We start from the raw sequence: 16448 nt of genomic DNA on the forward strand, positions 1-16448 counted from the left end.
TTGAAAAGTGGGTTCACATTAACCAGTTGCGTGCTTGTCATCCTAAATCTCAATTAAGGATTATAGGTGTGGATTCGGATGCAGAAGGGTGAACGACTAACCTGGATGAATGCTTGATTCACGTGGTATCGTATGATGTGAAATGTTGTGATGTGCCATGATCTCATGTACGTTCATGTCATTAACCATTTCCTTGCCATCCAATATCTACATTTTCTAAGCAGGTTACTAGCTTGTTTAACTGCTATATGCATATTGCTGAGGAGTCAGTAATAAATGTAGTAAAGGATGAAGTTATAAAAATAGAATTAGAAAGAATAGATATGTTGATGAATCGTAATAATGTGTTGTCCTAGGCCAAGTGATGCCACACTGTTATAAGTTTGTATACTTAACAAACCTTGAATCATTAGTAGATAAGTCTGAAACGAGTTCCTGATCCGTGACTGTCGAAAGATGTCCAAGAAGGATGTGGCGTGTTTCTGGATCGTACTGCTCCTGTGCCAAGAGCTACGGACCGACCCGATCGCAGAGATGGGACCATCCTCCGGCATCCTGATTCAAGAGACACCAGGGTTCATCTTGACAGAGAAGAGGATCCTTACCCGACGTGTGTTCGTCAGCTTTGACCCCAAGATTTCCATTGAGAAGGCGTACAACATTTCATCGATGCAGCTTCCTGAGTTACAGACTTGGTACCAGATGCATCTCCAAAGAGCACAGGGCCGTGTGCGAAACATCTTGGAGCAAGCCCGGAAACCATTTGTATCCAGTTTTATTTCGATGAGCAACCGACCCAAAAGGTTCCTTACCGCTATAATTGTTGCATTAGTTTGTGCCACTGTTGGTGCAGTTGTCGCAACTGGAATGTCTGCAGCCAACTCTATTACTGTCCAAAAGCTGGATATGGAAATCTATGCGCTAAAGCAACATATTAACGATATTCATCAGGTGATAACACAGCAAAGAACACTTCTCCAAGACGTGTTAACTATTGTGGAAGACACAGTTGTTACAACAAATTTGCATTCGGAGTTAATTGCCAAATCCACTGAGTTGCACCAAAGTCATGACTTATTCAAGCGTGAACTTCTATTTCTGCATGACCCAATATTGTTCCACACACTTGCTTTTCTCGACGAAGTGCAAACTGGAATGATCGAATTGGCAGGGGGACGCATACCTCTGTATTTTGTATCCAAGGATATTGTTCATGCGATGCTTGCCAATGTGGATGGAGAAACAATTGAGCCTATGAAATTAAATCTGGCCTTTGAGATGGGGAGTACTATACCTCTCTTAATTGATCCGGAACGTATGGAGATTTGCTTTTTATTGGCCATACCATATGTAACTCCCAAAAATATTTTTCAAATTAAAACAATTTACAACGTTGGTACATGGAAGGAAAATATCCATGTAAAAGTCCAAACCCCAGATGTTTTGGCTTTTCAACCGTGGATACCAGATTGGTATTCAATACCCATTTTGAATGACTGTGCAAAATTCAAAGACAATAATTTCCAATGTGATGGAAAACCTTTTGTGTACGATTCTACCAATGCTTTGTGTGGGATCAAGTACCTTAAACATGGCTCTGAAACATGTCAAGTGACTATGTCAAAAACCGACAGTAATGCGTTAGTGCATGCTATCTTAGTAAAAGATAAATGGTTGGTAAGCACGTGTCTTAAAAACATGAGTGTTTTTCGCAGGGACCAGGTGACGAATAAAGTAATTGCCTTACCAGCACCTGTATCATTGATCAAGGTTCCCCACGACTCTCGTATCACCATCGGTGACGTTACGCTATACCCAGTATACACTGACGTCCTCGAAAGTGCTATTGAGATGGTGGATCCCTTCCAGAATCTAGATATCCCTCTAGATCCTAATCTAAAGTTCTTGCTGGACCATAAGCCCAACCACACTATCCAAATGTCAATCAAGAAAGATAACATTTCTGTGGACACATTTAAATATTCTGAGTTAGATACTGACCTTATTGATCGTGTTGACTGGTTCATCCATGTTAAGATTGTTATTGGGTGTGTTATGATAATAATGATATTATGGTTGATTGTACTAAGCATAAAGTTCAAAACACTTACAGGTACAAAAAAATATACAAAGATGTTCATTCCGTGCAAGAGCCTATGTTAGAAATGATGTGATTGCACAATATGTCTTGTGACTTCCATAGTGCCTACTCATAAGCTAATTACTTGGCTATGATATGCACTAAAGGGGGGTTATGTCAGGGTATTTATATCGGCAGACATTTTGTGCTATGATAGAAATACAAAGTGTATACTCTGAAGTCATTGTTGAACAGACAAGACTCCATTTTGTTAGTTTCAAGCTAACAAAGAGACACAGAATTTCTATCCTTTCTCTAAAACTGACCGCTTTGCCCGAGCTGAATGGAATGTCTTGTATAAACAACCCAAGTGATAAGAGACTGTCTAGGTACTAATGGAATATAAATAAATTCTATTCCCAGACTTAGGTGACAGAGGAGATTAAATAATTAAATTTTACTTACTATACCAACAGATTCTCATTGTATTTTTGAGTTCATCTATAGTGTTATAAGCGGTCATATTAGGAATTACTACAGAAAATGGAGACGCATAGTCTGAAGAAATCTTCTTGATCTGACAGAAAATATAAAGTTATGGCCACATATAGATAACGTAAATGACGTCAAAAATAGCCACCAGGAAAAGTTAACTCTTTCCTGGATAGGTATGTCTAGTGGAACAATACTGCCATCTAGAGTCCAAATATTAAAATGGTTACCTAGAAGGGAACCACACCCCACATTTGTGATTGGCTATCACCTAAGGAATTTTTCCCTTTAAAAAGTTAAGACGGGGGGCGGGGCCGGACCGCCGAGCTGGACGGTCGCAAGACGGACCAGCTCCAGCAAAACCTGAGCCTTGCCAAGATTAACCTGCTGTTTGGGCCAAATATTCCGACCGGCAACGGCGGCCCTCGACGGGCGTGGTGCCCTGGACCCAGGGAGAGGCTAACTTGCCGAGTTTTAGTCCCCTGGGAGGGAAATCCAGCGGTGAGCGGTGCGGACGGCCGACGCCCCGCTATCCCGCCGAACAGTACCCAGCCGGGGGCCTAGGCCCTCGAGGAACCGGCTCCGTTCCCCCCCCCTGGACCGGGGGGGTGATCCCGGTCCTCACCCAGAAACCCTGACACCCAGACCGCCACGAGTAGGACTGAGGCCTTGCTGTACTGCCAGATCTCAAAATGGCGGAGGACACACACTAAACTTCAAGATCTCGGCGGGAGAGACCTAACCCACAACTGCCGCATCCAACGTGGCTCAATAGCACTGCGGGATCAGCCACACATGGACTCCAGCCGTGTACCTGCAATATGGCACCCTACTGGGACACTAACCTTGTGGAACTCCTCTCAGGCTCTCAGCTCCAGCAAGGGGAGAGATCAACAACCAGCGGCGGGAAAAAAGGCGCAACGCACCAAGCCTGCAACCAGCAGAGCATACCAGCCCTCACTCTGCACCACATCACCCCTTGGAAACTCCGAGGTCCAAGCCCAGAAATTCGGACGTCGCACAGCACCCCATACAGCACCGGCTAGCCAGCCCACAGCAGCCGCACCGCGAGCAGTCTATCAGGGAACAGGGAGAACGCACTGAATCCATAGAAAGCAGGACATTCCGGACGCAAAGAGTCCTTCTAAGCATGAACAGAATAGTACTTACCCTCCCTAGTGTAAAATACTGAAATGCTACCTGCCTTACTGTATTATGTCTCCATGCATAGCTATCAGTGGCTAGGGGTTAACAGTGTATTCATTGGGCCTTGCCTACTGCATCCATGGGTGGCTAAGGGGCGTAAAGGGAGAAATTAAATCGCTGGTACCTAAGCATGTACTTAACTAAAACCTAAGCATATAACCTGCATGTAACCATATAATTCAAGTGCAAAGCTATATTCCTGTATAATTTCTTGATGTCTCATAAGAATCTCAATCTATACAATACTCAGCATGATCTAAACGTGACCATATATATATAAAAAATAGTGCACCGTACTACCACACCCTAATGTTTCCTATGCAATGTACTCTTATCTTGCAATACGCATGTGGATTGCCTTTGGGGTACCATGTGCCTGTATGTTACCATCTTATGCACTACAAAAATAAAGAATTAAAAAAAAAAAAAAAAAAGTTAAGACAAGGGAAGATTCGGATTTCAAAGATTAAAGAGAGAGACATTACAACACTCTCGGGAGATTCAGAGAGATCCAGGCAGAATCGGGCGATCAGAGTAACCAAGAAACTCTTACACTCCATGCAGAGCCAGAGAGAAACATTCCTTGACACTTAGTTACCTGAGGATATCTGATGAGAAAATATCTACATAACTGGTAACTATACTGGCATTCAATTAATAAATTAAAATTAATTCAAATTAATAGTATGATATATGACTGAATAATTTACGATCAGATTTCGATTTAGAAATCTTAGCTAAATAAGAAATACATAATTAAGCTTTTTATTCTGCAGATAAAAACAATAATAATGTATTTATGTGATTAATCACATATTAGAATATCGTGATATTATCCAGCTGTGTTGATTTGCTATAAATAAGATTAAATATCTGTTTAGACAAATTAATAAGATATCAGCTAATATAACATAGTAGATCTCTCTCATTGGATAAAATCAAGGAAATGGTTACTGACTATTTAAATATTATTTTTATTTAAAATTACATAGGAGTAGATCTTAAATCCCTAGAAGAGGTCTAGCCAGCATTGAAAGGGTTACTTCTGCCAGAAAGTTTTTACTGCAGCTCTAAGGAATGCTCTGTCTCCGTAAAACTTTCTTTGTCTCTGTGAAAGGGTCGTAAATCAATCTTGACACCTAATGTGTAGATTCTAAACTACGTCTTACGTTTTATGTTAACCAGGAAACGTATTGCTACTTTGTATTGCATATTGTTTTTATACTGCATATTAATTATTATTGCCATATTGTATTGCATATTCATGTTATACTCGAATTCCATTGATTATTATCATGCATGTTACTCATCATTATTATTTTAAAATGTCACAATAAATTATCTATTTTTATAACAATTGGTGATTTTAATTACCGGTATATGGTTATACATTTCACTTATAACGATAAACGTTCTTAGGGATCTGAGAATTGAAAATCGTGGGCAATTTCTCATCTGTTTACATTATTATCCCATAAATATCCCCACAATCAATATCAAAATATAATAAAATAGGGGGCGGGGCTACCGGGCGCATGGAGTAGTCGCACGAAGTGAGAGCTCCGCGACCACCGAGCATACAGCTATACAGACAGAGCCGGAATCACATATTAGCACCTACCTACCGGGTGATACACCCTCTCTGATATCCATGGCACCGTCCAAGCAGCTCAAGTTAACGGATCCGATCCGCACAAGTAAGAAAGAGAAAGAGCGCCCGCGACAAAAACAAGATGGCGCCGAATCAGAATTACACACGCAAGGAGCAGACGACATCATAGAGGAAGATGTAGTCCAGCTATCCCAAGGTGATGCCCCAGTCACTAACCATAGCCTGCACATCATGTTACAAGCACTGAAGGAGTCTCTGAGAAATGACTTCAGGCAGATAACAAAAGAAATCCGTGAGGAAGTCCAGGACTTAGGTGAACGCACAAATCGATTGGAAAACAAAATGGAGGAGCTGTGCTCAGCTCATAATGATGTTGTGGATCAGCTACACAAACTGGAAGAAGAACAACTGAATATGAAAGTAAAGGTAGCTGACATGGAGGACAGGGCAAGGAGGAATAACCTCAGGTTCAGAGGCATCCCGGACACAATTTCCACGGAGGCGCTGCCACAATATTTGAAGACCATGTGCGCCGCCATTGCACCGCAGCTGGAGGCCTCAGCCTGGACACTGGATAGAGTCCACAGACTCCCCAGGCCAGCCAGACTCACAGCAGACACACCTAAGGACGTGATAGCCCGCTTTCATTATTATACCTCGAAAGAAACTATCCTCACCTCTACAAGGAAAATGGAACATCTGCCAGACCCCTTTCAAAACATCAGCATCTACGCTGACCTGTCCGCGACAACCATGGCAAAGCGCAGAGAGTTCATTAATGTCACCAAAACACTGCGAAACCATCAAATACCGTACAGATGGGGATATCCAACCAAACTGCTGGTATGGTACAAAGGCAGAACGGAAGCGATCTTGGAAGCAGAAGTCGGTATGGCGAAACTCAAGGACTGGGGCCTACACCACAACATGGGCAGCAGCTCCCCGCAGAAAGCACAACCGAAAAAGATGAGACCCGAATGGACCATGATAGGCGCCCCCATGAAACCGAACTCGCAAAACGCGGACTGAATCAATATGTTCACCACATCTCGTCGGATCCGCTGAATCCACTTAAGTATCGCCTCTATTGTTTGCCTTCTGCTGCCCTAAATTAACCATGCTAATGTTATGCAACTGTACTACTGAAATTCATACTGCACATATGCCCACACTTGCATGTACTACCGTTGCTTATTTTACCTAGCATTACTGTGTCTAACGCTACCACGATAGTACTGAGACAAACATGTGGGTGATTAACCACCGCTATGTCATTTTTACCACGCACCCTAATGCAGGCTCTAACAACTGACCTCGCATAGCAATAATGGGTATAACACGGCCTATGAAGGCGCAGTAATGTAACATGCCTTTAGCAGTGCGTACAGTAGCACGCGCACATAAGCACCCACAAAGGCCTCAAACCAATTATTTGTCAGTTGGATACAGGTCCAGTTCTAATTATGGATAATGTTATATGTACAAATCTCTTCAGAAGGTCCACATTCTATCTATGTTTGAAAATAATCGTTAGCAAGCCGCACGAGGCTTTATTGCATAATCAATTGGACACAAAATAGATGTCAGGTTTTTTTTATAATTAATTTCCAGATACGTAAAAAGCATGTCATGCACTGTACAGCCAGAAACTGAACAGATAGATATGTGCAGGAATATTAGGTACCGTTAATGATTTATTATTGGTGTTTCTCAGTATTAATTTGTTTTTTTTCTTACTATTAGCCTTTTATAATATGCTTCTCCTAGCTATAACAAATGTTATGTAAGATTCACACGTACACAAACAACATTAAATACCCTCACGCACTGCTAGTGAGCGGATGTTGTAACACAACAGATTCACCCAAACTTCAGCTGATGACGACACAATACTACAGGGCACGCAACATTTACTAGTGGTCGGTGGGCTATCCACGAGATGACACTTGATTACTAACCTCAGTAGGAACGCCACACCTTTATAAAACAAGGTGGCTCGATAGCACAACTTTTTCACGCATACCTGTCGGTGGCCACTCTCACACCACCCCCCAGTGCACACATGATGAGAGGAGCAATCTTCCATCTGAGGCACAATCTACCCCTGCACTTTATGCAGGTTGGTTTCAGTTCCCCCCTCCTGACTTTCACCCCTGCCCCCATCCCCCAGTTAGTACGTCATATGTTTCGCTTAAACGATATGGGAAAAACTATGTCTCACCCCCGTGATATACCTGCAACATATATGCATAACTGGCAATCTCAGCCTAGGTGCCAATGCAATACCAATACCAATGTAATGAGTGGTGCAGTGTTCATGAAACACTATGTAAGAACTAACTCTATCCGCACCTACTATGACAGACACAACATTTAAAATATTTTCCTTAAATGTGAAAGGATTGAATAGCCCTCATAAGAGATGTCTGGCAGTCCAAACCATGCATACGTCAAAAGCTGCTGTTGTATGCCTCCAGGAAACCCATTTTTGTATCCGCAACCCTCCCCGACTCAGTTCACCCCACTACCCCCAAACATTCCACGCATACTCCCCCCACAAGTCTCGGGGAGTAGCCGTTTTCTTCCACCGAGATTGGGTATTCCAGGAAACCAAATCTTATGTGGACCCATCAGGTAGACTCCTGATCTTGGTTGGAAGCCTTAATGGAATGCAGGTTACCATTGTATCCATGTATGTACCAAACGAAGCCCAAATTTCCTTCATCCGTAAAGCTATGAAACGCATAGACTCCATAAAACAAGGCCACACAATAATATGCGGGGACTTTAATTGCACACTAGATCCAGACCTAGATATTAAAAGGGAACACAACAAACGACCCACTGCATATGCTGCTTCCAATTGCACTGAATTTAGCAAAATCCTATTTACTTATAATCTATATGACACCTGGAGAACCACGTATCCTAAAGAAAAGGACTACACATATCTATCACAAGTGCACAACACTTACACAAGGATCGATATGTGCCTGGTGGATAAGGCCACTTTGGCTAATGTCGACGAGGTTCAGATCGGTCAGCGTACATGGTCGGATCATGCACCCCTATACATCACCTTCCGAACCCTGTACCAAGCGAGGGGCAGAGGGAAATGGAGACTCAATGAGAGCCTACTCGATAACCAGCAGGTCCTTGATACGACCATAAGGGAAGCAAGAAACTACTTTTTAAATAACGAGACTGACCTCATCCCTATTCAAACCATATGGACAGCTCATAAAGCAGTCATGCGAGGCATATTCATCAGAGAAGGTTCGACACAAAAAAAACGTGTCGCTGATACCAGTAATACCCTTCAATTAAACCTAAGGTCTTTAGAGGCTCTAAACAAAACAAACCCAACCAAAAGTGTCACCGCACAAATAACCGACATCCAGAAGAAACTACAAGCTCTAGACCTAGTGACCACAGAACGGTGGCTACGAACGCTAAAACTCAAACACTACACATATGGTAATAAAGCGGGCAAAGTGCTAGCTAACAGACTTAAAACTAAACAGTTACAATCCAAAATCCCGTACATAGACTCCCCTACCAAAGGTAAATTATACAACCCCCTAGATATTGTGAATGAGCTCTCTTTATACTATAACAAATTATATAATCTAAAAACCGATCCCAACATCCCGCAACCCAATGCCACACACATAGAAGATTTCTTGAACAATATACTCTTGCCCCGACTAACGCAACAAGCAAGTGCACAGCTAGATGACCCGTTCACTGAGGAAGAAATACGGCAGGCCATTAAGTCCTTGCCCAAACATAAAGCCCCAGGCCCAGACGGGTTATCTAACTATTATTATCATAAAGCGGCGGACATACTTGCACCCCATTTAACCAAACTCTTTAACGCTATCAAACAATCCGGAGACCTCCCCCAGGAGATGCTAGAAGCCCATGTGGTCACATTACCCAAACCGGGAAAACCACCGACGCAATGCGAAAACCTCAGACCCATTTCTCTTTTGAATGCAGATATCAAACTCTATGCTAAACTTTGGGCAACCAGGCTGAAAGTGCATCTGCCAGCCCTGATCTCAGAGGAGCAGGCAGGATTTGTCCCCGGTAGACAGGCGGGAGACAACACTAGGCACTTTATTAATCTGATTAACTGGGCTAAAGTAAGTAGACAAGCAGGCATAGTGCTAGCTCTCGACGCCGAAAAGGCGTTCGATCGCCTGGGCTGGGACTATATGTGCACTACACTACTAAAAATGGGCCTCACGAGAAAGACTCTACAGGGTATATTGGCCCTATATAAATCCCCATCAGCAAAAGTATTTAATTCAGGCTTCCTCTCTGAATCCTTTCATATTAGCAATGGTACGCGGCAAGGCTGCCCATTATCCCCTCTTCTATTCATACTCTGTTTAGAGCCGCTCATTCTACACATCAAACAACATCAAGACATAGAGGGCATCGACACCCCAGTAGGAACACAGAAATTAGCGCTCTTTGCTGACGATGTGCTCCTGTTCCTCAGAAACCCGACTAAATCTATCCCGTCCCTGATGGAACTCCTCACGCTCTATGGAAGCGTATCATACTATAAAAATAACCTCAAAAAGACACAGGCACTTTCAATAGGTATACCTGCGCACACAGTCCAACACCTCAAATCGCAGCACCCCTTTGATTGGAGGAAAACCTCTCTAAAATACTTGGGAATAAACCTGACCAAATCGACCTCACACTTAGTCCGAGAAAACCATACCCCGCTTATAGGTAAATTGCGAGAAAAACTGGATAGTTGGCAAAACCTAGAAATCTCATGGCTAGGTAGGATAAATACCATTAAAATGATGGCGCTTCCCCATGTCTTATACCTGTTCCGAACTGTACCCATTGCTTTAGGAGACAAATTGTTACGCGCATTTCAAACTCTATTTAATACATACATTTGGAAAAAAAAGCCCCCGAGAATAGCTAACAGGCTCACTTGGCTTCCACCTACCAAAGGAGGGTTGGGAATGCCAAACATTAGAGCTTATTATAGAGCAGCTGCCTTGACTCACGGCCTAGATGTACTCTCCCGCCCCACCCCACCTATATGGGTACATTTGGAAAATGCATGTCTACGCACATACACATTAAACTCATTGTTGACTTCGTTTACAAAATGGGATAACAAAAAGGGTAGACCCCTGATATGCACGAGATTCCTATTAGACAGCTGGAGGAAATGGGCGAAAAACCTCACGGGCACACACAACACACTATATTTTGCCCCCATGCAAACGATCTCTGAGCTCTCAGAGAATTTACACTTGGACTCATGGATCCAAAAAGGTCTCACATCAATAATGCAGCTATACACAGAAAAGGGCATTAAATCTTTCCCGGACCTTCAACAGGAATTTATGTTATCCCCTAGAGAGTTGTATACCTATCTCAGGCTCAAGCATATCCTTCACTCGTTACAAGTCAAACAGTGTGATGTTTCCCAACTTACGCAACTCGGTCTATGCTGTATAGGCAAGCGACCATATGTGAAACACCTATCCCTCTGCTATAGAGCACTAAATGATGTAGACCCTCTAAACAAACACAAGTACATGGAGCAATGGGAAAAAGACTTGCACATCAATATTCCCACTCCGACCTGGCTACAAGCCATGCAGACAACGAAAAAAGCGTCCCATAGCTTGTCTCATTGGGAAACCTATAATAAATTGTTGATGCGATGGTACTTAGTGCCGTCCAGGTTAGCGACCATGTATCCATCTATCCCACACACTTGTTGGAGATGTGAGCTACACAAGGGCAGCATTCTACACATATTTTGGGAGTGCCCACGATTGGAGAAGTTTTGGCACACAATACAAAAAGCAGTCAGACTAATAGCGTCCCATGTAATACCATTTACGCCGGAATGTTATCTGCTACATTTAGCCCCGGAGCTGTTCTCTGACGGGAACAACCATGTCCTGATAAATATATTAACAGCGGCGAAAACTAGCATAGCCGCACATTGGCGAACCAAGCACGCCCCATCCATCAAGGAGGTGGGGAGTAGACTCGAGACCATAGCAGAGTTCGAGCAAATGGCATATAGACTGAGTGGTCAACCTCACACATACGCAAAAAAATGGGCGAAATGGCAAACCCATAGTGTAGACATTACACGCCTAACATGTACCGACGAAATCGGAACAGTAGACGCACACTAACAGGTACCAAATACGACCCAATAGCCCAGCACCGTGCTGATTGCAACCCATCATACAATTAGATCACAACCTCCATACACCATGGCAATTTCCATGTCACGTGGGTGACTGCCAGGGCACATGCTAAACTATAACCTTAAATCGGTAAATGCATACAGTGTCACAACAACAGCGGAGGGCCACAAGTTTACGCACTAGGCAACACCAATATACATTTGCTGCTCCCTTACCATTACCATTCCAGTAATATAATAAATGCATTAAATACCTATGTATGATGCCTGTTTACCGTATGTACTTCTTGATGTACCACCTATGTAAATTTTTGCATACATATGTACACGTACCCCCCCCCCCCTCCCTCCCATTTTTCCTTTCTGTATCCCACCCCTATTTTTCATCTGTAAATCAATAAAAAGTAAACATGGAAAAAAAAAAATATAATAAAATAAATAAAAACATCACAAATCACAAATATATTCGGGGCCAATACAAACCATTGTGTGGAAATCTATTCACAAACCGGACTTTACATAGGACACAAGGTCATGCGTTTAGACTGGAAGAAAGAAGATTTCGTCTAAGGCAAAGGAAAGGTTTTTTTTTTACTGTAATAACAATCAGGATGTGGAATTCTCTGCCTGAAGAAGTGGTTTTATCAGTCCCTACAGATGTTCAAACAGCTACTAGATGCATACTTGCAAAAACAGAATATTCAAGGATATAATCTTTCAATGTAGGGCAATAACTGCTTGATCCAAGGATAAATCTGACTGCCATTCTGGGGTCAAGAAGGAATAATTTTTTCCTAGCTTGTTGCAAAATTGTGCTTCAGACTGTTTTTTTTTTTTTGCCTTCTTCTGGATCAACAGCAAAAAAACAAATGTGAGGAAAGCTGAACCTGATGGACGCAAATCTCTTTTCAGCTATGTAACTATGTAACTATAAATGAAAATAAAATTTAAATAAAAAACAAACATACAAATTAGTGAGAAAAATTAATCCATTGAAAATCAATCAATTAAAAAAACATTAAGTTGAAGGTTGACGTTCAAACCGTTGGGGTTCAATATACCCATAGTAAAAATCCTTTTTGCCTCTGTTTTGTCCCGTTTCCTGTCACTGTTCCCCCCCAATTGACAAAGACCTTCTCTATTGGTATAAATTGTAGCCCTTGTGGATTTTGATTATGGATAGATTGAAGTGTTTAGTGACGTTATAGGACTGAATCCCCTTTCTGTTTGTGACGTGTTCTATAATATGTTCTTTTGGTCCTTCCGATGTATTGTTTACCAAAGGCCGTACTAACACATATATACCCATGTGGAACTACAATTTAAATGTGACTGAATGGTAAAATCTTTTTTTAGTAGAGACAAATCGTTGGATCCTTTTACGTTAGCACTGATTCATGTGACAACCTTCATAGTTAGCACATTTAGAGAAGCCATTCAGCCTATTATCTTTCATAGTGTTCCTAGATTGTTTTTTTGACTATGGTAGCTAGCAAAGTTTTCAAGTTGGGAGCTCCATAAAAAATAATCCTAGGTTTATCACCTACAATATTAAGTGCTGGATCACCCCTAAGGATAGCCCAATGTTTATTAATAATTGATTTCATTGTAGTAGCTTGACTGTTAGATATATCATTAAAGGCTGGTGAATATAAATCAATAGCAGATTTTTTTTCTGAAATCGTAGGAAAGAACAAGATCTAGGTAGTTCAATGCTCTTTCAATGGCTACATCTAACAAATCCAGTTTATAACGCTTAGTTAAAAATTGTTCTCTCATCTCAAGCATCTGGATATCACAGATTTGAGTCTCTGAACAGATCTTGGGCCTTATTCTCCTGAACCGGCTGAAGGTGATGTTGTTGAGCCATGTTTTTTTGTGTTGACTGTGAGCAGGAATTAAGCTTACTACAATCAACTGTCTTTTTGAAACTTTTTGTCTAGAGACTACCTTCCTTTTTTTTCTTTTTTTCCCTTTTTTTTTTTTTTTAATTTCAGACATGTACTAGCCTGGTATTTTTTTTTTTTCTGGTGCATCTGTGATTCAGGCCTTTGTACTCTTGTCATCATGAACATATCCTGAAATTTATTAAGTGTCTCTATGTTTTTATTAACCTCTCCATGTCCTTTTATAACCTGAGACTTTAGAGTATTTACTTATCTCCTTTAGAAGCTCTAGGACCAAAATTTTAGGTTCTTCTAATGATACTAGGATATCATCTGCGTAGATATTTAATGTTATTTGTCCTACTGCATTCGTAAAATCTTTAATTTTGTTATTTTGTCTTATTGAAATCGCAAGGGGTTCTAACACCTTTATATACAAAAAAGGGGGAAAGAGGGCACTCTTGTCTGGTCCCGTTTTTAATATTAAAGTTTTGTGATGTAAAACCTGACCCTGAAGGTAGAGACTACTTCCTTAATATAAATTTCTAAATCTAAAAACTTAATTTTATCTTTGGATTGGTAAAAAGTAAACTGAAAAGTAAAATTAAGATATTTTAAAAAAAATCTTCAAGGGTGCCTACACCCCTCTTCTGAATGGGCAAGTGTTCCAGATAAAAACAACATACAAAAGTAGTGTGTAAAAGACGCTGAAATTATAAATAATGTAATAGGTGAATAGCAGGTTAAAAAAACACATTCAGGATAACCTTTTTATACCACAACAAAACAACCAAATACTATAAGGGTAAAACATAAACTTTAGTGGAGCGCTAGTGATCATGGAGGAATATCTTACCCTCCTACCTAGTGATAAACTGGAAAGTCACAATGCCCTATATGAAAAATAAAAAACAGAATACAGATAGTGCAGGAAGTACTGGATACAGATGTGCAATAAATACACTCAAATTATTATCTTGCAGTCATAGAGGTAGCATCCCACATTCTTCACAGGAAATCCCAAATTCTCAAAGAGTAATAACAGAAACAGTGCTAGAGACAGAAGATGATATTGTGCTCACGTTAGTAACAAACTCATTTTCCTGGCACTATAGTGCCCTTAGGGTGCCCCCACCCTAAGGATCCCACTCCCGCCGGGCTGAAGGGGGAAGAAGGGGGTTAAACACTCACTTTTTTCCAGCGTCGGGCTCCCTCGGCGCTGGGGACTCTCCTCCTCCTTTGGTCGTCATCGGCTGAAAGCGCATGCGCGGCAAGAGCAGCGCGCGCATTCAGCCAGTCCATAGGAAAGCATTCTCAATGCTTTCCTATGGACGCTGGCATCTTCTCACTGTGAAAATCACAGTGAGAAGCGCGGAAGCGCCTCTAGCGGCTGTCAATGAGACAGCCACTAGAGGCTGGATTAACCCATATGTAAACATAGCAGTTTCTCTGAAACTGCTAGGTTTACAGCAGGCAGGGCTAATCCTAGATGGACCTGGCTCTCAGACCACTTCATTGAGCTGAAGTGGTCTGGGTGCCCATAGTGGTCCTTTAACGTCCCTGGCTGTTAGGTGTGATGGTTTGGTGTCACTTATGTGGGGTGACACTCTCCAAAGGAATACCTGGGACCTGTATATTAAGGTAACTACCAGAAGGAGCTTTGCCAGAAAATAAACTTTATTAAATGAACTCCAAATAATTATGAAGTCCACTTCATAATTATGAAGTCCACTATTAACATGCTAAAACACGTTTTGCCACCTTGGCTTCATCAATCAGCAGGGTGGGGATTATTGCCAACTGTTAGCCCACATAAGTGACACCAAACCTACACACCTAAGATCCAGGGACTTTAAATATTAAGCCCATACAGCACAGTTTAGCGAGGGGGGTCTCCAGACACCATAGCGTTGGTTTTGAAATTCTGCTTCCAATTGACTACAAGCGTTTGGTTCCATAAATTAGCAGAACCTAAAATGCCATAAGCCCACCCAGATATTCAGTAACCGGCTCTCCTCCCCCCATGTGACCCTCTCCGCCGATGGGCGTGCTCTCTATCTGTTATACCCAGGGCAGCTCCAGTGATCGCTCACACTCTGCGCCGACATGAAGCTGTGTGTTGTGCTGCTGTGTCTGCTGGTCTCAGGTAACATTCGGTGCAGCTAGTGTCAGTGATGTCACGGGGGCTGTATGACGTAATAAAGGGCTTTTCATATGTCATACCTGGGGGATAACGGAGCCTGTCTCCATGGGAACGTAAAATGCAATTAATATACCTAGTGTATTCTCTGTGCAGTGTCATTAGTTTTACTCTGTCTGTCTCTATCTAACGTGTAGGCGTTCTGATTCTAAATCCCAATATTCTCACCAGAACCTATAGCTACTCATTGGTAAAATGGGTACAAGAGAGGGGTCAAAGCTTTTATTTCCTTGGCAGGAATTTAATCTATAACGGAAGGTTTGCGATTGGGCAATAACTGTATCTTTTTGATTTATTTATAATTTTGAGAGGACAGGAAATATTTATTGTCAAAGACATCCTTGATTTGGGTCATAGCAATTCTTTCGAAAAATAACTAATTTTGCATACATTGTATTCTTGAAGGTTAAACGTTCAATTTCACACAGTGGCTCACACTGAGCCCATTTCTGAAATGTGAATCAGCCTTCTGACTATTCTTGGCTCTGAATTTTACTGATTAGCCTACTTCTGGGTATTCTTTTCTGTCTTTTAGGTTCAGGGTACCACCGTAAAAATGGAGGGGGCTGGCATAGTAAAAGTGCCAATAAATATCAGTCTCTTATTAAGAGTTGTGCTCCTTACTTAGATATATCTGGTGAACATTGGGGCTTTATGGCAGTCACACTGGTACTCCAGTTTGATGACATGGACATGTTCAATCTCATCATGCTCTGCGTGAAGATGCTAAGATTGTTGGAAAACGAAGGTCTTTAACGTAG

General features: G+C 41.7%; 1 protein-coding gene across 1 annotated transcript in view; it reads left to right on the top strand.

Annotated features, from left to right (window-relative positions):
* Positions 1-15576: 15576 nt before the first annotated feature.
* Positions 15577-16448, top strand: part of LOC134575849 (prosaposin-like) — a 39954-nt gene continuing 39082 nt past the window's right edge. The window contains exon 1 of the mRNA XM_063435284.1: positions 15577-15633. Coding sequence (XP_063291354.1) covers positions 15594-15633 — 40 coding nt within the window. The 5' untranslated portion in view covers positions 15577-15593. The remainder of the gene's footprint in view (positions 15634-16448) is intronic.

This window comes from Pelobates fuscus, chromosome 10, assembly GCF_036172605.1.
Source record: "Pelobates fuscus isolate aPelFus1 chromosome 10, aPelFus1.pri, whole genome shotgun sequence".
In the NCBI taxonomy this organism is placed as follows: Eukaryota; Metazoa; Chordata; class Amphibia; order Anura; family Pelobatidae; genus Pelobates; species Pelobates fuscus.